Source organism: Sparus aurata, chromosome 20 (assembly GCF_900880675.1).
Source record: "Sparus aurata chromosome 20, fSpaAur1.1, whole genome shotgun sequence".
Lineage (NCBI taxonomy): Eukaryota > Metazoa > Chordata > Actinopteri > Spariformes > Sparidae > Sparus > Sparus aurata.
Window position 1 is genome coordinate 10697196 of NC_044206.1, and position 24339 is coordinate 10721534.

At 42.7% G+C, this 24339-nt stretch overlaps 1 protein-coding gene across 3 annotated transcripts in view; it reads right to left on the reverse strand.

Annotated features, from left to right (window-relative positions):
• Positions 1-24339, reverse strand: part of trrap (transformation/transcription domain-associated protein) — a 79213-nt gene that overhangs the window by 33083 nt on the left and 21791 nt on the right. For all 3 annotated transcript variants that reach the window (XM_030400407.1, XM_030400406.1, XM_030400408.1), the window contains 20 exons: positions 23743-23941; positions 18975-19103; positions 18073-18339; positions 17474-17680; positions 15107-15265; positions 14579-14737; positions 13321-13431; positions 12259-12405; positions 10377-10590; positions 10010-10138; positions 9034-9183; positions 7332-7531; positions 6794-6915; positions 4763-4976; positions 4383-4562; positions 3933-4079; positions 3412-3531; positions 1643-1930; positions 1107-1244; positions 729-841 (listed from right to left, as the gene is read on the reverse strand). In XM_030400407.1, coding sequence (XP_030256267.1) covers positions 729-841; positions 1107-1244; positions 1643-1930; positions 3412-3531; positions 3933-4079; positions 4383-4562; positions 4763-4976; positions 6794-6915; positions 7332-7531; positions 9034-9183; positions 10010-10138; positions 10377-10590; positions 12259-12405; positions 13321-13431; positions 14579-14737; positions 15107-15265; positions 17474-17680; positions 18073-18339; positions 18975-19103; positions 23743-23941 — 3393 coding nt within the window. The remainder of the gene's footprint in view (positions 1-728; positions 842-1106; positions 1245-1642; positions 1931-3411; positions 3532-3932; positions 4080-4382; positions 4563-4762; positions 4977-6793; positions 6916-7331; positions 7532-9033; positions 9184-10009; positions 10139-10376; positions 10591-12258; positions 12406-13320; positions 13432-14578; positions 14738-15106; positions 15266-17473; positions 17681-18072; positions 18340-18974; positions 19104-23742; positions 23942-24339) is intronic.

The window sequence follows — 24339 nt, forward strand, 5'->3', positions numbered from 1 at the left end:
TTTTTGCAATAAAATGTATCCTTTAATTAGTCCAATTCACAGTTCTTCATTAGGGCTGTCCCCGTGGGAGGTTTTCCTCTGTCATTTTGGCTTCACAAATTTCCTTCAGGGTTTTTAACATTTGCACGGGCTCCTTACGGTTTCTTCACCCATATAGCCGAATGTCTTCATTTGATTTGAATTACAGAATATGCCGAATATTGGGGGTAAACTACACATAACATTGGACCTGATGTAAAGTAATAACGTGCTTTTTAAAACAGGCAGATACAACAGGGAGTGTCACTGGTCATCCTAGACTGCGGCAAGTTGTTATAAAGGAGACATTTATTTCAGATGCATCACAAGAAAATGGACTTGATGGAATTTCCCCTGCTGACAGATACCTATTTTTCCAGTGACAGCAACTATGGCACATTTTTGAATAAAATCATATCAAAGCCTGCAAAGAAAAAGGTGAGATCAACAGATGTATACATTAAATATATATCATACAGAAATCCAGTTTGTCTAATGTATTCTTCAAATATTGTTTCTGAAAGCCCCACTGTGAAAATTGGTGTCATGAATGGATTGTATGTTATCTGGTTTATAAGATCAATGGTGCACAGGATATATATGAAGGTATTAAAAATCCCACTGTGGTTTTGTGCTCTGCTGGCTCTCTTAATGTGTAAGATAGACTGCCCTCTGGGATAACAGGAGCTTCTCTGTTCCAGTAATCTTACCGTATCCAGTGGTCCTCCCAGAGCTGGTATTCAGGGAAGATGGCCGGGGAGACGTTGCTCCTCTCGTGTTCTTTTCTAGCCTTCTCCATTGCTTTCTCGTAGCTTTCTTGGGCCTGCACAGACACATTAAAGTTTTAACACAGGCTTTTTGAGGCTGACAAAATTAACAGTGCAAGGTTACTGCCTCGACACAATATTTGTCCACATTCATTTGACAAACTATTACATCTCTCAGTAAAATCTGATACAGTTGAAAGCCTCCGTAATGACCATGAAGTTGAATAAAACCTTTGTGGAAGTAGTAGTTATTTGTAGAACAGGGAGCCCAATAAATTGGCAACAATGCATACATTTTATACTGGCCATGCTTTCTCTCACCTGTTCAAAGAAGCCATGCTGTTCGTAAGCAATGGCTGTGGCGGTCTCAGGAAACTTGCATCTTTTCTGCCACAGGCCGGCCCACATGTCCTCCTCTTGGAGCAGAGAGTAGAGCTCTGCCAGGGAGTCTAAAATCTCCTATGGAGAAGAAGAACAAAATGTAGATGGCAGCAGAACAAATTGGAAAGTTCTGAGTGAGAGCAGCTTTTCTAATGAGTCTAGTTCAAACAGCATAAGTGCCAGATTTGCCATCTTTGCCAGCTTTAAAGACAAGGCTGCAACACACACGACAAATATACTTTCAAGATTCTCTACTGTGGAAGAGAAGGATACATAAAAAGATCAATAGCAGTTTTAAGAAGCATGCTAAAACCCTTTTTTCTGTTTCTGTGGCTTGCATTTTCCAGACAAAGCGCCCTGGACGAAACACTACGTTGTACAATGATTGTCAATTGTGGAAACTATGCAAAATTCAAAGACCTTCGATCAGTCGTAAAATAAAAAAATTCTGCCAACTCCAAATCTAAGTACATTACCTGCTGAGGTGGTGTGATGCTCTCCTGCTCGTAGAACTCGGTGCTCTGCTTGGGTTTGCTGTGCAGGCTGAGGCCCTTTTCAAAGGCCTGCTGCTCCAGCATAAGAGTGGAGCGTAGCCAGAGGTTGTGCGTCTTTCCCAAGTACTTGAGCACACAAGGGCGGATGGGAATAGGAGGCACACACTGGGACATGGCCTCCACAAAGCAGTTTAGGGCACTGGGCTGGCAGTCCCTCTGGGCCTGATGGCTGCCGCTGCACAGGAAAGGACTCATTTCTCCTGACAAAGCCTGAGGGGGGATAAAGAGAGCTCATCAAACTACCCAGTCACACTTAAGCACTGATATAGCTTATTGATAAAAGCATTCTGTTGCACGTATGTGATGCAATGTGATGCCTTTTTCCAGTAACAAAGGTAGGAGGAAACATGTGAGATGACTAGGAATAATACAGGATTTTATATACATATTTTTGAGCAAATAATCAATACAGGTGATGTCATAGAAGTGACTGCAATGATTAACCCAGTCAATAAATTATTTTTCATTTGGATCTTAAACCAGGGTAATACATAAAAAACATTATTTGCATGTTTGAAGTGCACTTGGCCGCTCTCTCTCCACGCCTGCAGAACAGACTTTGAGCGTGACCATGGAGTTACTGCTCTGATAATCATGACTGACACACACTCAGAAATAAATGATGTATTGGTAATGAATATCATTTTCACTGCCCACTGACAGAAAGGAATAATTAATGCCTTGATGGTCACCTTAATTAGGCTGATGGTGGAGAAGGCCAATATGTGGACAGAAGTTAATTCCTTCCATAGAGGAATATGCTTTTCTATCATCCTCATGTAATAATCAGCCCAGAGATATAAAGCCTGAGCGAGCAGCAGTCATAACCCTACCACCCCCCATAATTTATTATGTTGCAATGGTGGCATTAAACGCAGTGCTGAGCCAGGCATCAGAATAAACACGTGACATATTTGTGACTTCATGCCTGTCACAGGCATAAAATATCATCATTCCGAAGCCATCTTTCTATTGACTGCGTCTTTCAGATGTTTAAGAGCTCAATCACTTCAAATCAGGGCCTTTCAACAAGTCTCAAAATACTCTATATGCATCTGGTTCGTTAAACTCATTACAGCTTTCCTCCTTCAGCTTTCTCGTTTCCATTTTTAGCATAAATTAATCTGTCCTCATTAAGTGGAACTGCAGGTTTTGAGACAGAAATGGGATGGCCAAGGTCAGAGTTACAGTCTGCTTGCTAACGTCATTGATAAGATACAGAAAACGATGAAGAGAGTGGATGAATGTGTGCGTGCGTGCGCATATGTGTAGAAAATAAAAAATTTAAAAAAGCCAAAGTCAAAAATACTGTATAATGTGCTTCATTTGGGAGTGACCAAACTGTCATTTTGGATTTTCCAGCCAAAAGGGACACATTTTAGACTTAACGTACTGGGAAGAGCTGCACAGTTACAAGCTGCATCAGCTTATCCTTACCCGCAGATGTAAATTAGCCTCTGTTGCAGCTCTATTACTACCTCCACCTTCTCCTTTCAGCCTCTGTAACTTTCATACAGATGGCAAATATCACAATATTCCTGCCTTGAGAAGGCGGTGTAAATGGGGCAAACCTTTTGAACATTTAATAATATGGTCATGCACATAACTGCAACAATCACACTCAGAAGCTACCTGCTCTGTGCTCCTCTGCTTAGGGTGTAACTACACGGAGGCCAGTAAGTAATACTTACATGCTGCTGCCTGTCAGAGAGGATCTTCCAGAGACGAGGGAAAAGCTGAACCCAGGTCCTCTCGGCCAGCGGCGTGGAGATGTGACAAAGCTGGACCAGAGCATTCAGAAGAGCCCCCGTCTAACAAAAGGCAGAGGAAGATGACAGCAGCTGACTCAGCAAGGCAATAGTGTCCTTAATCTTTGTCTTGGGACTCAAGAGTACTGCTGATTTACTATCCTACTGGGTGGTTAATTGTATTTGACTGATGTTCCTGGTAATAATCAGTTCCTGATTTTATAGCTAGAATAAAAATCAGCAGGATCATGGATCATAAAAATCTCCTGCACACTATACATGAGGGAAAATATGTTCAAAGTTAAACATCAGAAAGGCTGCTTTCTCTAATACTGTCAGTAGTAACCTCTGGGTAATTAGGGTCATTTTGAAAACTCCTCATAATGGTTAGATATATCATTCTCCTCAGCTCACACTGAACTGAAAGACAGAGTATATGCCCGTTTCAGGAGGACCGACCTTACCTTGACCTCCCGCAAAGAGTCGAGGAACTTGTCATGGCGGTTCGTAAGCATGTGTAGTTGGTTGCCTGCATCTCTCTCGGCCTGCTCTTTACTCTTGGGGATGGCCGTCTGGTCACCTGGAGCTAACTCTATGTCTATCTCCACATCCTGCCAGAAAAGAGAAGAAAACAGTCATCTTTTGGGAGAGCTCTGAAATTCTTCATGGTGGGCACACAGGAAAGAAGACAAAGTTATGAAAGGGCACATTAACCATCAACAGCTTCTAAGTAATGGGTAGTAAATGAGAGCAGCCGCTAATTTTAAAAGAGCGAGCAAGGAAGAAAAGCTTTAATCTTGTCTGCCGACCACAGTATATAACACGTTCCTAATGGGATAATGTGCTAAATTATGTGAGAAAGCATCTCTCATGACACATTGTAGCGTGTGTGTGGGTCTGTTTGCGTGTCCCACCTCCTCCTTGGTCTCACTGTTCTCCCTCTCACGCGGCTCCTGCTTGACATGTGTTGCCATGGCGAAGGCGGCGCGGTCATGGCTGTCGGCCAGGTTGATGACGTTTGTAATAGACGGCAGCATGGATCCCTGGCAGCTGGTGCCGATGATGGTGTTTCGTTCGCACACTGCCAGCAGCAGCTAACAAGCACACACACACAAGAACAAAACGTGATCAGTGACAGTGAAATGAGTGACAGGCATCTCAAAAGGCTAGCTGAGAGTGGAGGGGGAAGAAAGACAAAAGAAAGATGTGTTTTATGCATCAACAATACAATCTTTTTAATGCCAGATAAAAGGCTTAAGAGGCTCACTGAAAGATCAGAGTCAGCATTGTTTACCTCTATGCACTGTTTGATCCAGAAGTGGCTGCCCATCGCCTCCCAGTTCTGAGAGCAGCAGATGTAGAGCAGCCTCTCATAGACACGGCGCTTCATGGAGGCGTCAAACACCTCAAAGAACTTGGCTCTGATTAGTGGCTGAGTACAGCGAAGCCCTGAGAGGAAGGCTGGCTCCAACTTGGATGTGATGTCACTTCCTGAGAGGCTCTCATCCCTGTGTAATATGATAGACAAAACAATTATTTCAAAGTGTTTGCAAGCTGCATTATTCATGAGGGCAGAACACAGGCGTTTTGTCGAGAATGAAATATTCAATTCACTTAGAACATCTGCTGGAACTGAAAGCAGTCACGGCAATGATGTGTGAATCAAAACCACTGAGACAACTGTGAAAAACAAGTTACAATATCAAACACAAAAATAAAGTACACGCTAAAGTAACAGGAGCAACTGTACTCTGCGATGATTCGACATTCATGAAGCCTATCATATTCAGTTGTTGTTGCAAGACGTGCTGATTCAACTTTGTTTGAAAGCCGTCATCTGTGTTAGTGTCAAATACTCGTGTTTCTTGACAGACCTGAATATAAGTTAAAGCTAAATTCTCTGCCTAACCTTCTTTTTTTGTAACTTTTATGCAGCGCCGTCAACTGCACTGACAACAAACAAAGTGGCACTAATGGCAGAGTGTCATGTGAAGAGGATAGAGGTGATGCATGCCAATACTCACTTAAACTGGCACAACACTTGCAGAATGTTTAGAACACATTCTTTATGTTTTTATGACTTTTACTTCATCTTTATATTAGTAAATATTATTACAATGTGTTTTTGAGCAAGGAAGGAAATTTCCATGCAGAATATCTGCATGTATAGCTTTTCTCTTTACTCTTTTTAATCCTTAATGAATAACGGGTCCAAATAAAGCAAATGATACTAATGAGGGATATTTAAAGCTCAATGTTTGGGGGTACTTCAGTGTAACTGTAGTCATAATTATTACTGCTAATTAACAGAATACAATCTCATCAATGTTGCTTGGGATGAAGGTGGTATTTGCAAAAATTGCAGGCAGACAGGTAGGTAGGATTCTAAACATATTACAAACACAGAAGGTAGTCTTATAGCAATATCCAAATGCAACATGGCAGCCGTGTCATTCAGTCATGGGGATCACTGATGCATGAGGAGATGGCAGTTTACACTGAATACTGTGTGAAATTTAAGTAGTTTTGACGTGAAGAAAGCAGTAATAGTAAAGCCCTAATGGTCACGCATTAAATAAAAAAGGCATAATTTCTACATCATCCGGCTGCATTTAATGGGCCTCATGGGTGTGATTCACATAACAGAAGGAGAGGGAAGGTGGTATAGAAGTAACAACAAAGGTGAGGCTACCACGGTTGCATATTGCACCATTCTTTTATTCACAAATTGTTCTGGCACGGCTGCTTTGTCATTTCATTATCATTACTCCCTGTCCATCATGGCTTTACGGCTCATTTTTAAATCTTCTGTGGAGCAGATGTGGCGGAGAGATGCAGGGTACATTTGGCTGATTAAATATGTTTGTGTGTAAGACAGGAAGACAAAAGAGTGCCATGGTTTGATGAATAGCGGTCACTAAGACAGTCCCTCCCCTCTGGCCTTCACCTGCTGTGTGTCCTGTCACGAGTCCTGACACTACCGTAGCCCTGTGAAAGACCCTGGCACATTATCCATCTCTATCACTACCTGCTGTCTTTCTGACCTCTCCTGCACGATGCCACACTTCTATTCCCCAACCTGCCTCCACTAACCATCATCTTACTGTAACCATTTCCATCTCTCGACTTATACCTCCTTTCTTAAAAATGACGAAGGGTACATTTCTTCATCATCATTTTCCTTTGCTCCTTGACCCAACCTCCCGTGTCTTTTCCACACCTCAAACCCCCGACCATAACCCCCCTCCCGTTAAGATGGATGCAAGGGCAGCATCGGCATCGGGTGGCACGGCCATTTGGCCATGTGATGAATGGCGGTAATTACCTGTAGACGTAATTAACGAGGTCCAAGAACTGGGCGTTTAACTCAAGTTCATCGGGAAAACGCTTCTCTATGTAGGTCATCATCTTCACCAGCAAGATGGACTTCTCGCGCAGGTTGGGCATCTGGAGAGAGAGGTGGCGGTTAGAGAGGAGAGATAAGAGAAAGAGACAAGAGGACAAGGAGAGGGGAGAAAATAACAAAAACGCAGATCATCTATTTTTCTTGTAACCACATCTCTCTGTCCACCTCAGCCCTTTACCACTTGCTCTCCTTCTGCAGCTTAAAAGACAATAAAGACCAAAGACACCTCTGTGGGTATTACGCCAATATCGACCTCGCTGGGTTTAGAAAAAAATGTGCTTTGCTTGTTGTTTGTCCAAAGGTTTCATGCCTTGTAAAATCTCCTTTGCCAATTTAGTTCTCTGATTCACACCTACTATTATCAAAGAACTAATGCGATTATCTGCTGAATCACACATTTCTATGTGTTTCCATGCATAAAATATGTAGAAACTGTCTCAGCAAAAAGCCTCCTCACCTGATTGGCGGCCATAGGAGAATTGTTTTTCACCCACTCTTCCACAATTTTGACGACAGCACGGAGGATTTTGGGGTCAGGTGACTTCTCGATTAGCGAAGTGAGGATGACCTGGATGAAGTTCTTTCTCATCTCCATGCTCATGACGGACAGTCGCGTCTTCACCAGGTCGAGACTCAGCATTACCAGCTCACTGGTCACTGTGAGAGGAGAGACGCCAACAGTCAGAAGCGTAAGTATTTTTTATATATAGTGATAACAGTAGAAATACTACTAAACAGTTTCAATACAATCAGGATGAAACTACTTCAGTTAAGCTATTAGATTAGTGTGACAAGCAATCTTGAGAGGCAAAGACCTTTCTGGTCAGACAGCCTTTGGTCTTAGTGACTATAACTGCGCCTAGTGGAGGGTAAATGTCTGTGTTTCCCGATATAGTCATTAGGGGCCCATTTAAAGCACTGATAGTATCTTACAGCCATTACCTCCCATCTGAGGAGTAGCCACAGGAATTATGTATTGCTTGACTTCTTTAAACCTGGTGGAGCCAGGCTCAGAGAAGAAAGTGAACAGGGAACCATAATGAATTTTGTAATAGTCACGAGAAAGCTAAACAACTTAAACCCCTTAACTTGTGAACCTCTTCACTATACCCTGACTGTCATACAAGGCATGTTGTCAAGCATCAAACAGTGGCTACTCCTATCAAACCAAAAGCATAGAAGCACAAGGTGACCATCTGTGTGCTTTCTCCTGTGAGAGACTAAGAGACAATACAGGGTGGGAATTGTGAAACATTCCCTGTGAAACCAGACTATCTGAAAAGTGGATCTCCCCTCACCAAGTCAGCTATTGTGAACACAGCTGTGGCCATTGATATAGAACGTTTGATACGGTCTTTGTATGGAGCTCGGTACTGCTGAGATACACTACATATCCTGGCTCTAACTGAGTCTGAGGAAGGTCACTATGCGAGTGTGCCTGTGTATGACTGTCCTCACACACAGTCCACCCCTTGTTGGATCAGGATTGGGGAAGGTACACACACTAGCATTCCTGATAACGTGAGCCAGGTGAAACTACAGCCCTGCAGAGTAACTGAAATGGCAGTTGATGTCTTGTGGATCTCCAAGCTCTAATTGTGTCTCAGGTGCCGTGAACTCAAGAACTGGGTTAAATAATTGAGGCACAGTGAGGCAGGTCTGACTGTGGAATCAAACACTTACTGCCACTAGACACAATTTTCATGAATATGTTAGGGCTGGTGTGGAGACAAGTTTGATCCATTTTTAATTCACGCTAGAGTGTGTAATTCATTTATGCTTAATAGCTGGTTTTACTGACCAGCCAACCACTTGTCTGTCTTAATGAGTGTAGGATTTAAGAATTAACGGCTAACTGCTGCTAACTGTAACTGCCATTGGCTAGTTATCTCAGTTAGCCATGCAGCCAGCAGTTCAGACTGGGAGCTTGGGAGCATGCTAACTTTGGTAGCTATCCATTCAACAAAAATACCTCGTTATTTGTAGTTTTAATTGTCTGTGTTTACAGTCACAATCTCTTTTATATTGGTATTCACTCAAATTCAAAGCTATACATATATACTCTGTTATTTATACATTTGTATAAGATCACTCTTTATGCTGTTATATAAAAAGGTATATATTTCCCAACTGAATTCCCATCTGTTCTGTTTGTGTACCTGTGCTTGTTTCAGTGACCCCTGGATTGGCCTGCTGAGGGCTCAGGTGTTCCCGCACCATCTTCTGCAGTGAGCGCATGAACACTGAAATGAGGCGGTCGATGTAGCTGGCATTGTAGCTGCAGGCCGACTTCAGGATCATCAGTGTTCCTGGAAGAAAAATGTAGGAGAAGGAGGATGGTGGTGAGAAAAGGGAAATACAATAATCTGATGAGAAACCCTGACGTCTGTGGGGCAAAGTAACACACACACACACACACACGCACAGTCAGCTTGTGTTCATTCACAAGGCATGACAAGGATTTTTTGTTTTTTTTAAAAGGGAATCTAACAAAAGTTCTAGTGTCACAGAGGCAGAGATGGGTATGAGTAATGCCCCCCTCTGCTGTTGCTCCCTGGAGTGGAGACAAATGTTAAAATGTCACCCCTCACTGCTCACTGCGACAGCAGGATACCTAAAGCTTTTTTATTGACCACAACTGCCATTTTTGGAAGCCGTATCAAATTGCATCACCTCTTTACTCAAATAGTCACATTGTGGGCCCTTTATTTGGAGACCTACTGTACATTCCAAATAGAAGAGTGATAAATCAAATAACTTCCCCTTGGAATAAGCTTTGATGTACACTTTATCCATAAATACTCTGAGACATCTGGGTGGATAACAGTAATGTTCATAAAGGGATGGCGGCTGAAAGCAGCAATCTTTCCCGAGACAACCTTTCCCAAACCGCTGGACTGTGGCCTCTGTTTAAACAGACCAGATGTTAGCCCTAGCAGCACAACCCATCGGCTTACATTTTAACGACCCACTCCGATTTAATTGCTAAAAGTGACTGAGGTAGCTTGGTTTTGTATGGAAAAAAAATGGGAGTGAGTAAAATATTTGTAAAAAAACAGGGTTTATGAGCAACAAAGTGAAAGTAACAGAGCGCAAGTGGGTAGGAAGGGAGAAATAAAGAGCTAAAGGTCTTACCAAAGAGCTGTGTGGGGTTAGTGTTGCTTGTGGCTTTCTCATAGTTGGTGAGTCCCTCATAGATGACCTTGCCCACAGCAGCATACAGACACTCCAATTCCTCATACTTAGATGCGACTGTTGATGTGCCTGGAGGGAGAGGGCAGTGTTTGCTTCAGACAAGGAAAAGCTGAGAATCTAAATCAATGCTTTGCTTTCAGCACATGGCATTATGAGCATCAATCAACAGAGAAATGCTCCAAATATTTTGGCACATCTTCAATGAACACAGAAGGGAGTTAGCAATTCCTCAGACAACTCGGATATCCAGTGCTTACCAAGGACTACATTCCAGTTGGAATTAAGGCATTAGGCACTGGCAACTTACTGGGTTCGGTGGGAAAGTTGCTCATGAGGCGAGAAAGGAGGGAATGAACAGCTCGAAGGACTTTGGTGTTGCCGCAGGTCATGCATGCAGCGATGCCCCGCTGGAGGGGTTTAAAATGGGCCAGGATGGCTGGGGACTGAAGCACTGTCAGGAGGAAGCAGAGAATCTCCAGTCCAGTGCAAATGTTAGAGATGTTAGCCTGAGCTGGCTGTTCCTGAGAGGACAATAGAGAGAGCAGAAGAGAGGGAGAAATAATAAAATGAAATATTTACCACTCATCATAACTCATGTGATCCGTGAGTCCAGGAAAATATCCAGGCTAATTTTTTTAAAACACGAGTATACAACCCAAAACAAAGCAAAAAAAAAAATAGTGCAAATTCATCAGCAGATGAATGAATCATTTAGGTTTTTATTCCATATGAATTCCAGACAACTCAGAAATCAATATTCTACACACAGAGGTAATTCTCACACAAAGGAACTGAGGCACTCTGATTGCTGCTAAACTATAGATCAATGGCCAACATCGGGTCCTAATTTTGTCTAAATTGCAATCAAGGTTTACAACGTTGGCAGGGCCAAGAGCATAATCTGGGACAGATCCATGGCACTAATCTTGGCTAATGAACAAGGTGACTCTTGTGATAAGGCTCCTGGTAGATATTAGGGTAGTATTGATTTGGCACTGTATTACAGAATGGGACCTCTGGAGCAATGCAGATAGGGCACACGCATTTATGTTCAAGAGCGTGGGATTGTGTGCGTGGCCCCTCCTCATTTTCCCTCTCACACCCTGCTTCCTGACTCTTAATCACTGCCATGGCAGTACAATGGGATGATAAAAGGTAATCCGATTTAGGGCATTGTTCATTAGTCTGAGTGAGATGGCTGGGCAGGTAGAGCATGCTCCCCGGGGTACGGGGGCCTGTGTATGTGCATCTGCATAAGACCTGCAGAAAGCCTTGTTTGTCAGACCATCCCCACGGGACGCAGAGGCGCTGATTCGGAGTGTGTGTATGTGTGTGTGTGTGTGTGTGTGTGCAAAAAGAAGGCCGATGCAGTGATCCCCAAAAGGGAACAAGGGAAGTACGTGACAATTGGCAGCACATGGTGATAACCTTGTCTGAACAGTGGTGCTGAATCAGACCAGAGAGATGAGAGTGGAGCAACAGATAAAAGGGGAGAGGCTGCGATAAGGGGCTGAAAAGAAAAGAGGAGATGAGAGGAGGAAGTGGTGGAAAGGGAGAGACGCAGAGAGGCAGAGTGGGGCGATACAGAAGGCAAGGATGAGGAATTTAGGACTGGGGGGGGGGGTTGAACGGGAAGGCACAGGCCAACACGGATAGACCTCTGTTATCTCACCACTGTCATTATTTTGTCATTATGGGGGTTGGCGCCTCACTTCATGTATTACTGATAACGGACAAAGGACTAGGAGACGTTAGAGCAAACACTAAGAGCTTAAACAGGGACTCGGAAACTTTGGCAGTCCGCAGAGACGCATTAGTTATGCTTTGCCATTTCCTGTTTACTGCTCAAAGCTGTGACAACAAACATGAACATTTTGCATTTCGTTCAAAAGAGTTTCTCTAAAACATTGTTGATGACATACAACTTTAATCGGTGACAAACTCAAATAAATAATTTTGGGGGGATTTTAAAGAACACCAACAGTCTCCATTAAATACATAAAAAAGATTAGACAGACACTTTCAGAAAGTTAATTTTCATCCATGGAAAATCCAAGAAAAAGCCATTACAAGTAATCTCTTGGAAATACAGAGCGGAAACACAGCACAACAACACACAAGCATGATTGTGGCCATATAAAACATAATGGTTGTCTAATAAGTCATTCTGAAAGCACATGCCATCTTACCACTGTCATAAGCAGCTTGTCAAACCACTGTAGCTTGAGTTCGGCGCGAGGCCACATGTCAGGCCTGAGGGCAGACTTCATCAGGCTAACACAGCGACGGGACAGCAGCTCCCCCGGAGACCCAGCCACATTGGTGCTGTCGTTCACCTAGAAAGGAGATGAAAGGAAAGTCGGGATCATTATCAGTGACAATGGGTCTTCATCTTCAATATCACAATGGTGCCCTGACGATGTGTGAAATCACAGAGGACAAGAAGAGACAAGTAATGGCACCATATGTTGTACTTTCATTCACACAGACAACATAAGCAAAACCAGTCAATCAGGAAGATCAACACAAGCCCTCAAGTTGACCAACATCCACTATGTGGGAAAATCCTTAGCAAGACAATGAATCCTTATCAGCTCTAGATGGGGCGTGCTTTGGTTGGTGATCTTTGGAACCGGTGAAAAGATATGATTTTTCAACTGGGATCAATTTAGCATCACACCACAGTGTTATCAAGTGGAATACAAAGAAAAAGATTATATTTCTTAAGACTGTTCTGTGAGCTGTGAGCGATCCCCCAGCAGTCATATAGGAGCTTATATTCAACAGAGATGGTTGGATGAACAGTGAGAATGAAGCTTGGCCCAAAAAAGAAAGTAGGAAAAGTCAAGGTGGGTGAATTCTCAACAGTCTATTTCAGGCTTGTGACCAAGGTCATCACTGCCACTAGACCAAGGGACGCCCGTGTGAGGAGACACATAAAGGACTGTGTGTGTGTGTGTGTGTGTGTGTGTGTGTGTGTGTGTGTGTGTATGTGTGTGTGTGTGTGTGTGTGTGTGTGCGTGCGTGCGTGCGTGCGTGCGCGTGTGTGTGTGTGTAGAATTGTTTAGGACAGCCACCAGGTGTGTCCTTCCTTCACCACCGAGGGGTCAGGACAGTTGCGTCCTACCTGGCAGGCGCTATGGATGGCAGAACTGTACCTGGTGTGTGTGTGTGTGAGTGTGAGTGTGAGAGACAAAAAGAGAATTGGAGTACTGAGTGTGTATGTGTTGCGGTAATTGTGGGCTTGTTACCTGGCATGCAATCCTGATGAGGAAGTTGACCACTGTGTCCGTATGTTGTTTCTCAACAGGCTTGGTGAGCATGGTCTCAGTACCAGGCATGGGCTGGCTACGGCCAAACACCTACACGCACACACACACACACACAAACAAATTATTATTATGTCAGCTTTTTTTTCTATTTTATTTGAATACAGAGGATATGATTATTCTATAAACAAAGACTAATTCAAGTTTTAAGTCACTGAGACAACAAACGTATTTCATAACAAAACTTACAATGCCAGGTTTTTGCCTGCACTTCTTACAGTGAAAAGAAGGCTGTAACTATGGTTTTCTGATAATTATCCTGGCAACATTCAGAGCACTTAACATTTCTTTGGCTCAAGCAAAAAAAATTGCTGTTGCATTTTAATCTTGACTTAAGATAAAAGGAGTTTGAAATAACACTGTCATTAAGACTGCAGTTATTAAAACTTAAAACTAGCGTGACGTATAAAAGGGATTTTTAACATATAATCAGAAACAGTCATTCTTAGAATGCACAACCTGTGATTTGAGTGGCTTTGCAGAGATGTTGAATGATGATTGAGGCGTTCAAAAAGGGGTTATGTTGGGTTAGATTTTAGTGCAGGGTTACTAACGCTACAAAGCTATAGAGTGATTAGTTGTGATTAATAATGAATATACTTTCCGAATACTGAATGAAATACAGCCACACAGATACGCAGCTGTTTTAGGGCTGCAAATGTAGTCAGTATCATCAGGTTGTCAAGCGAAAAGACTGGATATAAAATAACAAGCTAATGTTAAGCGACAATTTCTGAGTTTGTATTCTAAACAAAGATGGCCTTTTAAAAGACTATATCAGCGGTCCACCATAGGGATTCAGCAACCTCGACTTAGATATTGAACAGGCAGAACAAAGACATCTCATCCAGTTTTGAGACTGCAGAAACAACAGATCACAGTGGGATTCCAGATGAAATAGATGTGAGGCTGCTATGCTGTTGTAGGGAACAATGGATTAAGACAACAACAACCATGCTGGCATCTTCTGTTGCTAATTTTTGTTTCAGACAGATGTAAACACGTCTCTTTGAGTAGTGTGGAACAGGGACAGCCAGCAGAGAGTAGGTAAGAGGATTCAACAGTTATAATGAACAATGTATAATGCACTATTGTAAAGCCAAGCCTGGCTAAAGTGACTGGCCATGGAGGCTAACAGCCACATTCTCCTGCCCCCTGAGTACTGATAGACTGAGCTCACCGTGGAAGCAGCCCCAGTTGCTGTGCGGAACCTCTTCACGTCTTGTCCAGTAGCAGCAGCAGCAGCAGCAGCAGCCGCAGCTTCCAGAGACAGACCTCTTTTCACAGCAGCGCCACTAGTCCCTTCACCGCCAGCACCTACTTCAGCCTCAGACTCCGGCTGCCACGGCAAAGAGAGGGACAGACAGGAGAGGAAATTAGTTCATCAGTAAACATAATGAAAGTCTATATCTTTTCAAGGTTGCCAACCAGCTCCAACAGGATTATGGGTCATGACTATTTATGGAATGTGACTAAGAGAGTGTTTTAATCTCTATGATAAATGGCTTTTTCTTGTGAAATAATAACCATCTCCAGACAGAAGCAGTGATCCATAGCAATGTGGGCACAGAATGGTTTGTGTTAGTCACAAACTGATATGGATGCCCACATTTTGGGTCAGTGAAAACTGTGTGCATTTCTGACAGCCTCTCTCCCTGGATTTTGTTGTTATTTTGTATATGTATTTTTAACCAGTCCATGAGCAAACCTGCTGGTCTTTGATCCTCTGCAACTCCCATTTGATGACCACCTCAGCCAGATCGACAGCCAGCTTCCTTTGCTCTATGGTTACACTTGGGGTGAAGCCCAGACGCTGCATTGCACTGATCATGTGCTGCACCAGGTGGTGGCGCACAGGGTAGTACACCTGGAAAAAGATTGCAATAATTAAACATTTAAGTAGTGATATGAAAATTAGTTATTCTATCGAATATAAGAATTGATTCCATACATTGAGTATCTAGTCCATGAAGCTTCAATATTTGGCATCTTAAACACAAAGTGTCAGTTTGGACCTTTCTGCATTTTTCCCAATGGCAGATGGTCACTAATGCCAATGGCAGGGTTTTGAAGCAACAGAAGCAAACATGAGCAATGATAGCAAATAAGACTGAACAGATGAGAGAGCAGTTTGTAAAGAACCCAAACATCAACATAAAATGCCATTGTCACATGGGGCCTGCTTTTGTACTTATATTTGGACATCTCACTACCTGAGCAGCCACCCTTTAGAAAAACCACATACAAGTATGGAGGAATAGAAAACGAGTGACACATTTTGTTGGATTATAAACTTACAAACTGTTTTGCATTCATGTTAATTTCACATTGGTTTTGATATTCAGTAAGTTACTGGTTTGTTGACAAAAGATGAGGAGAACCTCGGACTTGCCTCAACTTCATGTTAAAATGACAGTATCATATCATACAACAGTATCATCACATAATACATCAGACTGGCTTCGACTGCCTGAGCAACCATCTCAAACAATCATGAAAGTGACCTTTTGTTTGTAGCATCCATTTTATTGTGTTATTCTTTCCCAACAAGACCGTGCTTGGTTGAATGCATACAATTCTGAGGTTTCCAGGCAACAACAAGCCCCATAACTCCGTACAACCCTGCCTTGCCTTGCTTCAACACCATCTTGCTGCAAAAATCCAGTCTGCTGACAGAGCATCATTATCATCAGTGCTGACAAAAATAAAAAGTGAATGAAAGGCAACTGCATGTAATGCAATTTTTTTTCTATACTGCATAAACCTTGCTCTTGATTTTGGTTGATAACGCATGCAAAGTTAAACGGGGTGCTCAATCACTTTGAGACTCCAAGTGGCAAACTCTGAAGTCGTATTCCTACTTAGTCTCAAGGACATGATGACACACTTAGCCCCGAGAATTCACACTCTCAAGCGTCACACTCAAGAGTCACTTAGCTTCATCGCAAACTGAACTGGGACTCACAGACGCACGCAGACAAAAGAGCAAGAGATGAGATGTCTATCTGAGGGCTGTCGCCAGTGTCAAAGAATATTAAAGCTTCTCACTTTGAGGGTAATTATAGCCGATAGAGCAGGGCTTCACAGCCCCTTAATGACAGAGTGGCTAAGCCGTGTCCATCACGTGTGCACACAGACAAACACGCACACAATCTCTATTTCTTTATCAAACACACACACAAAGTCTCTCATCTGTCTGTCATTATCTTCTCCCCAGTGTAATTATGCTGATGTGATTACATTAGATTAGTCATCTGGCCCAGTGAGAGCAGCCTGTCAGTGAGATATAGAGGGGAACTGAGGGAAATGTCAGTCTTCTGCTAAGAGACTGTCGCTTTCTGACCGGCGAGGCAGCGAGCATCAGATGAAAGTAGCGAGAGGGCAGAAAGTGTGAGTGAAGTTTAAGAAGGAAGGCGAACATAAAGGTCAATTATCCATCACTGGGTTCATAGACTAGGCTCTCTTTGACTCTGCCGACCATCACTGAGACAGTGTGTCTAGGACTGTATGTGCATTAAGGCGATTACAGGCAGCAGGTGGTTAACATTAGCTCCACTGGCCAATGATGAATGAGTACGCTCTGTGCTGGAGAGCCATATGATTGCCTTGGCTACTGTCGAAATAAAATTCTAATTTCGTTAACTAACTAATATCATGAAAATGATTAATTGGGGCATACAGTATAATCCAACTTCTAATGATGATGCTCAATTCCAGTTAGGGCTGGTTTAGAGGCATTACACAATTCAGGGCACTCAAATAATCAGCAAAAATAGCTTCTCAACAGTTTTCCCAACGTGGTTCCCTGCAGTTGCCGAATCCACACTGAGCAGGGAGCTGGCAGCAGCAACAAATGTGAATGTACTGAAGTGGCAGTCACCCTCTCACTTCAGGGAGTGTTAGACATTCATGATTTTTTTTGTGGTGTTCAGATAAGTCCCTCATGGTAACAGGGACAGAAATGAACTTTTTTTGACTGTCCAACATGTTTACCCATATGCACACACTGGGAATTGACACATTCAATAGTGGCTTAAACTTAAATATCTGTTTTTGTGGTTCTATATCAGCTCACCCTGAAGTGCTGCACAATGAGATGCAGTATGTGGACCAGCTGTGGTACAGTGTGCCCCTCCTCCACAATGATCTTGCGAGTCCAGTGGGTCAACATCTGGTGGCCGTCCTCCATTCGGGCAGGCACAGCTGGGGTCAAGATGGCCATGGCTTGTCGCACAATGGCCCGGGCCTCCATAGTGTGAGCCTTCAGCAAGCTGTGGAAAACCTGGGAAAGTAAAGGTAATACACTTGTCACTTTTCCTGCACAAGTGATGCTACAAATTCGTATTTCTTTTTTTAATGGCCCCTTCAACTACTGTATTTCTCTTACAATACATTTATATCACATTGATGGAATACTACTAAGCTCTCAGACTAGCACATACTCACTTCACTTCAAATACTCTACTGTATTATTTTACTACTTACATTTATCATGTTTCTCCATTTTTAAGTTTGTTATTTTTTTAATCTTGCATTTATCTGTAATCATCTCATTTCAGTCTTTGTTTTGCATAAATGCATTTTTCATTTTCTTCACAAATCTACCTTGTTTCATTTCAATTCTCAATTCAACCCACGCTGCACTGAGTTTCTGCTCCCTGCGTTTCTCCTCACCTGCAGGACAATCTTCTTGTGAATGGCGAACTTTGCAATGATGTGCGCCAGGAGTAAATGGCCACTGTATTTACAGGCAGGGTCCACGCAGGCTTTGGGCAGCAGGCATGGCCAGGCGAAGGTCATGAGGCGCCGCAGCTTGCTGTTGCGTGACTTGTTGTTGTCATGAATGTGGTGGGGTGCGTGCTCCACCAGCAGGGTGGAGAACTGCAGCAGGCAGATTCGCAGCGAGTCCAGCAGGTCAGCCTGCTTCTCTGGGTCAAGAACCTTCAACAGATATACAGCAGTTTTTCACATATTGAAAGGCTCTTAGAAAGAGAGAGCTTCCCATTCAAAATACCAATCACCATCAAAATTCCCTGAAGAGAGGTACAGAAGGGGAGGAGAGCACACAGAGAGAGGAAGGTGAGTGAGGAAATGAGTTTTAACCAGACCGTAGAGGAGCCATTAGCAGCCATTAGGACTGGTGTTAGTCAGTGATGAGATCTGCCACAGCACAAACAAACACGCTGACCTTTAGCATGGTCTCACCCTGACATTTACACCAGGAATTATAGTCCGGCCTGATGAATGAAATGTGATGGAAAGAGGGAGGGAGAGAGAAAAACAAGGACAGATGGAAGAGACGAAGAGGAAGAAGAGAGCGACAGCAATTAAGTGATCAAGTAATGTGTGGAGGACACGAGAGAAGACGACTCTGACTAAGTGGGATGTAGTTGATGATGACAGAGTGTGGAGATGTGCTGGACTGATAAGACATTATGAGAGGAAATGCAGCAGGTAATGAAATCACAGAGACGGATGGAGAGACAAAGCTGATGAGTAATGAACAAAGGGAGAAGTGGGGAGAAGTGTGGAGGCTCAATGTGAAGAAATACTCGAACATGTATTTGCATGTGCACCTTAGTGATGAAGACGCTGGTGATGCTTTCGGGATTGTCGCCTTCAGGGTTGGGCGGTCCAAGCAGCTGCTCACCTTCCCCCTTCTCAAAGCTGTAGAGGAAGGCTGGGTTCAGGATGTGCTGCAGCACCTAGAAAACAGGACAAAAACACATATATCAATGATTTTACTGATAAAAACATTTTTCCACTTACTGAGGGGAATATGCAACCTTCAAGAAAGGAGAAACTAATCAGTGAAATCACCTGGTGTGGTCTTTCACAAGCTGCATAAATGAAAAATCTGCACACCCTCATCTCTCCATGGCACATAATTAAGTGATGAAATAGTAATCTGCTCGACAATCTATTCCAAAATCAGACGGACACAGGTCCTTTTCACATTGATAATTTCAGGAGAGAGACTTTGATTCATTTGAGAAGAAAAAGAACTTGGGAGCACAAAGACAGACTTGAGACACAGCAATGTCAAATTTCCAAAAATAATTGTCATTAAAATTTCTTGAGGAAAATAAAAAAAAATTAAATTAAAAAAACGTGAGTTCTCTTAAATCAGAAAGAAATTATTTCAAATTATCGCTGAGGCAAAGCTTCAAATGCAATTTAACTAACACCATGAATACTTCAGGGAATGTTATCAGGGATCTGATGAAGTCTTGATAAGCAGGTAAAAATGCAGAATAACCCAACCACAATATAGTAAGGGTGTAAAGATTCACCGATACAAATTGGTATCCGTTTTCGACGTTAAAGATGCAACTACATCGATACGCGGACCCCTGTATCGATATAAATTTACCATTAACCGGTCAATGGCGCGATTCTAAAGTTACGCATCGGTTCACAGAAGCTTTGCTGCTAATTCTGCAGAGCGTCTTTCAACTCTCATAAAAGGTTAAGGTGAACGTGAGATTCTCGCGAGAGTAACGTTAGCATAACCAAGGGAAAAGCCACAACAACAACAAGTCTGACAACTCCAACAACTCCGACACGGTTTACAATGCAGCTGCTAATCTGAAATCTAAAGTTTGGAAGATATTTGGATTTTATAGGAAGGAGGGACATTTGGACAAAAGTCTGGCCATATGTAAGGTCTGTAGAACAGCCAATAAGTACAGTGGTAGCACGACAAATCTGAAAACTCACCTGGTGAGACAGCGTGGAGAAAACTACGTCAGTGACGAGGAGTTTGTGGATGCTAACGTTAGTAACGTTATAGCTAGCACAAGCAAGAACACGCAAGACAACGACATGGCTATTAAAAAGTTTTTCCAGCCACAACTTAGCCACAACTCGGCGAGGTCCAAGGTAATCACGGCATCTATAGCCCGTTTTATTGCGAAGGACTTGAGACCTTACAGTGTGGTGGAGAGTAATGGCTTTCGAGACATGGTAAGGTAAGCAATGCCACTTTTATAGAATTGCTTATTTTAATTTATAATGGAAAATGAATGTCTACATTAAACAAATGTTAAGAACTGTATCAGATTGCATCATATCGTATCAATTTGCATCGAATCGCACCAAATTGTTCCATATTTGACAATGTATCGTCCCTGAATCGTATTGTAGCCCATGTACCTAGATGTGTATTGAATCATCTTATGAGGAAGAGATGCACACCCCTACAAAATAGCTAACGACTGCATTTATTAAAGAAGCTGCTATCTGTTAATGAACCCCCATGTTCAATCCATCACTGGGGAAGACAGGGCATCACTCAGTGGAGAACGAGCTGTGGCAGCATATGTTCGAGCTCCTCTGTTAGCACATTATTCACACACACTCTGCACAATGTACATGCGTGGCTGATAGACTCACACAAGCATGCAGAAACACACACACACGCTAAATGAAGACACAAAGAAAATGCATGGAGCACCACTCTGTTCTTCAGTCTCAGCTGTTCCTATTAATTCTGAGCGTCTCTGACATCAATCATGGTAGGATCAGAGCGTATTTCTGTAATGCCAGGAGATGCTGTGCGCTACAGGCTGTGTGTGTTGGTGCATATGTACATACATGCGCACACATGCACACACGTACACGTACACGTACACGTACACACACACACACACACACACACACACACACACTGCCTCTGGGCAAGTAGCCTATATCTTGTTTTGCAGGTGTCTTAATTATCTTAAATCCCATTTCCATACCCGTAAACAAATAACAAGCAAGTGTGCATGTGAGTGTGTGTGTAGAGCCACTGCAACCACATCAGGAAGAAGATGGTGGCAAAGCAGGGGGAGGAGGGCAAGAATATGTATTATGCCCCGTCTGTACCAGGTATGTGCAAAAAATGTATTGCTTTTATTGTGAAGTCGCCACAGGAAGTCTTGAACAACAGGTGAAAAACATCTATGTTGGTAATACAGCTGCATTTGTCTTTTTAAACTGTTTTCCTACTTAAAAGACTTGAGTCCTTTTTTTCTGTGTTATTGTTTTATTTGTAAAATTAAAAAACAAATAGTAATTAGATGTGAGTGAAAATCTAATTCACTGCTGTTTATACACACACTGAGGATTATAACAGGTATACACAAAAATGTTATGCTGTTTCAACATAACACTTCGGTTTGATTTCATTCTCCACTGAAGGGATGATACGAGCACAGCATGTCGACACATTTTGCTACACTGTATGTCATGTCGTGAACAAAAAAAGAAGCAGCAGAATGTGAAACAGATGCACTGTGCTTCATAAATTTCATACATTTGTTTGTTTGTTCGTCTGCTAGAAATCTATCCCGCGCCTTCGAACAAAAAAAGCAGCACAAAAGCAGTTCCTGCAAGAACCATTTAGACGAAACAAAAGAAGCGATGCAGAAGCAGCATGAGGTCAGTCTGTGCCATCATAGATGATTCATTGCTGCTGTCCCACCTTGTCTCTCTCCCCCTCTTTTTTACACACTCCTCTCTGTGTGGTCTTAAAGTGAAATATCCTCCCAAACCCATGAAATGCTACACAAGAACCTGAGCCTCTATCGAACTCATACTGAGAACACACGCGTGCACGCGCACACACACACACACACACTTGCTTCCCTGTGTCATTATGCTTCTGGGAAAATACTAAAGGCAATTATTGAAAATGAAAATGAACCCTCGCCCATGCCGATGTCCCTTTTTTATATCCGGCACATAAACAGATAAAGCAATGTGAACAGATCTGTTTCCCTCAGCAATGGAGACAAGCTCCTGAAATAAAATAATTGTTATCCCCTACCGCAAACCCCCAACCCTCACACAACCCCTGCCAACCCCTCAACCCATGCTTCACCTTCCTTCCTCTTGGCGGATGACTAATCTGACAAATTAATTTTAAAAAAGGCATAAAAGATGCTTTTGGAGGAGTTTTATGCTCTCAGCTATGAGGGATTTAAAGGACTGGTTTGTTTTTTGTTTATACCTTGTTCTGGTTGTCTTTTCTGTGTACCGATTGTGAAAAAAAATTCTCTACAGAGGCAAAAAAGAATTAACTTGGATTCAAGTAAAAAGGCCAGGCTGGAGTGAGCAGCATCGTAAACATAAAATGTATGTCCTTGAATTTTAGGGGTCTTGTGTGTGTGTCTTTCTGTGCGGATGTGTGTGTGTGTGTGTGTGTGTGTGTGTGTGTGTGTGTGTGTGTGTGTGTGTGTGTGTGTGTGTGTGTGTGCGTACAGTTGTGCCTTTTCCCATTCAGCTATTTGGCTATATACTATCGTGTGCCAGGGCAGGCCTTCCCCACTGACCCGTTTGTACTTAACAGCAGTGCTGTTGCTCCTGTGTGCCCAGTTGTGTGCCTATTACAGCTGTGCAAAATGTGTGCATGCGAGTGCGTGTGCTAGCAAGTGTGTGAGAGAGAGAGAGAGAGAGAGAGAGAGAGAGAGAGAGAGAGAGAGAGAGAGAGAGAGAGAGAGAGAGAGAGAGAGAGAGAGAGAGAGAGAGAGCGAGAGAGAGAGCGAGAGCGAGAGCGAGAGCGAGAGAGCATGCATGCGGCAGAGTGGGCTTAATTAAAAGGCAGCCTGAATGATTGTAATGCTTGCAGCAGCAGGTCAGGTAGAGAGGACAGACGCATTCATCTGTGAGCCTCTGAGGGTCTAGAACCAGACAAAATGACCTTCCTGACTCTATCAAAGAACTTCTGGTACAAAACACACCAACCAGAAAAGTCACACAGATCATGTCCCAAGCCGAGAAGATGATCAAAGACTTTTGTAGCTGAATTTATAATGCACTATTTAGTTTAGGACTGAAAAATCGATTCACGATCCATGATTTTAATCTGTTTTTCCTGCACAACTTAAAAACTTTTTTTTCCCCCCAATTAAGGCCTCCACGTGCGCTGCAGTTTTAAATGAGCATATTTATTCAAATATGTATTTTTCCTTTAGCAGCCTTTATATGAACCAAAGAAAGTAATAACTGCTGTGCTGGAAAAAAAGACAAATAGCAGCAAAATTGCAGTCCTTAATAATCCATCCCTGGAAACAGTATCTCACTGAAAATTCCCAATTGTCACGTTACATTAATTCTATTTCAAAGTGTATACATTTTTGCATTTCTGAATAGGGGCTGGTTTGGGTGTTATACGCCACCCACAAGCCAAACACTGATCATTTTTTCACACGTGGTTGTTAAGAGTTTATCATACTTCTGACCCTCTGTCGAACAGCAATTCCAAAAATATGGTTTAGAAACTTGCAAAAAGATCACTGGTATTTTCGGGTCCCTCTGCCATGAAGTCACTAATTGAATCTCTGTGTATGTCTGTGTATGTACCTTGGCTTTAAGCTCATCGTTGAAGTGTGGGTCATTGAACTCAACGAAGCGGAAGAACAGGGCACGTTTCTGGGCAATGGAGTACTTCCTAGGAATCTCCTCCTCCATGTACTCCTTCAGGAAGGTCATGTTGCATAAGAAGCGACCTGTAAAGGCCCGCAGCAGCTGGAACAGTAGTTCAATTTCTGAGTAGTTACATCTATCGAGGAGACAGGAGACATGTCTAATGTCAGTGACAATAATAAGTGATATTGTACAACATAACTTTTAAATAATCTGCTAATACTAATGTGTCACAAGTAATGAAGACATCTTTACACCCTTTAAACAAAACTTTGTTTATCCAAAGAAGGTTTACTGAACTCATAGACTCTAAAATTGCTGGCTAGAGTGGTTGAGAGTTAATTGCAGGGTCTGAAATAAGCATCTGCTAAGTGCATGGTGCTGCGTTCAGCCAGAGAGGAGGGGTGAGAAGGTCATTCATGATTGGAATGCCATTAAGATACTCAAAGTAAGACCGCTATTAACTTGCAGCCCTTTAAATTTTTAAATATATATGCATGTATATCTCAAAGGGTCATTTAAGTCATCACGTTT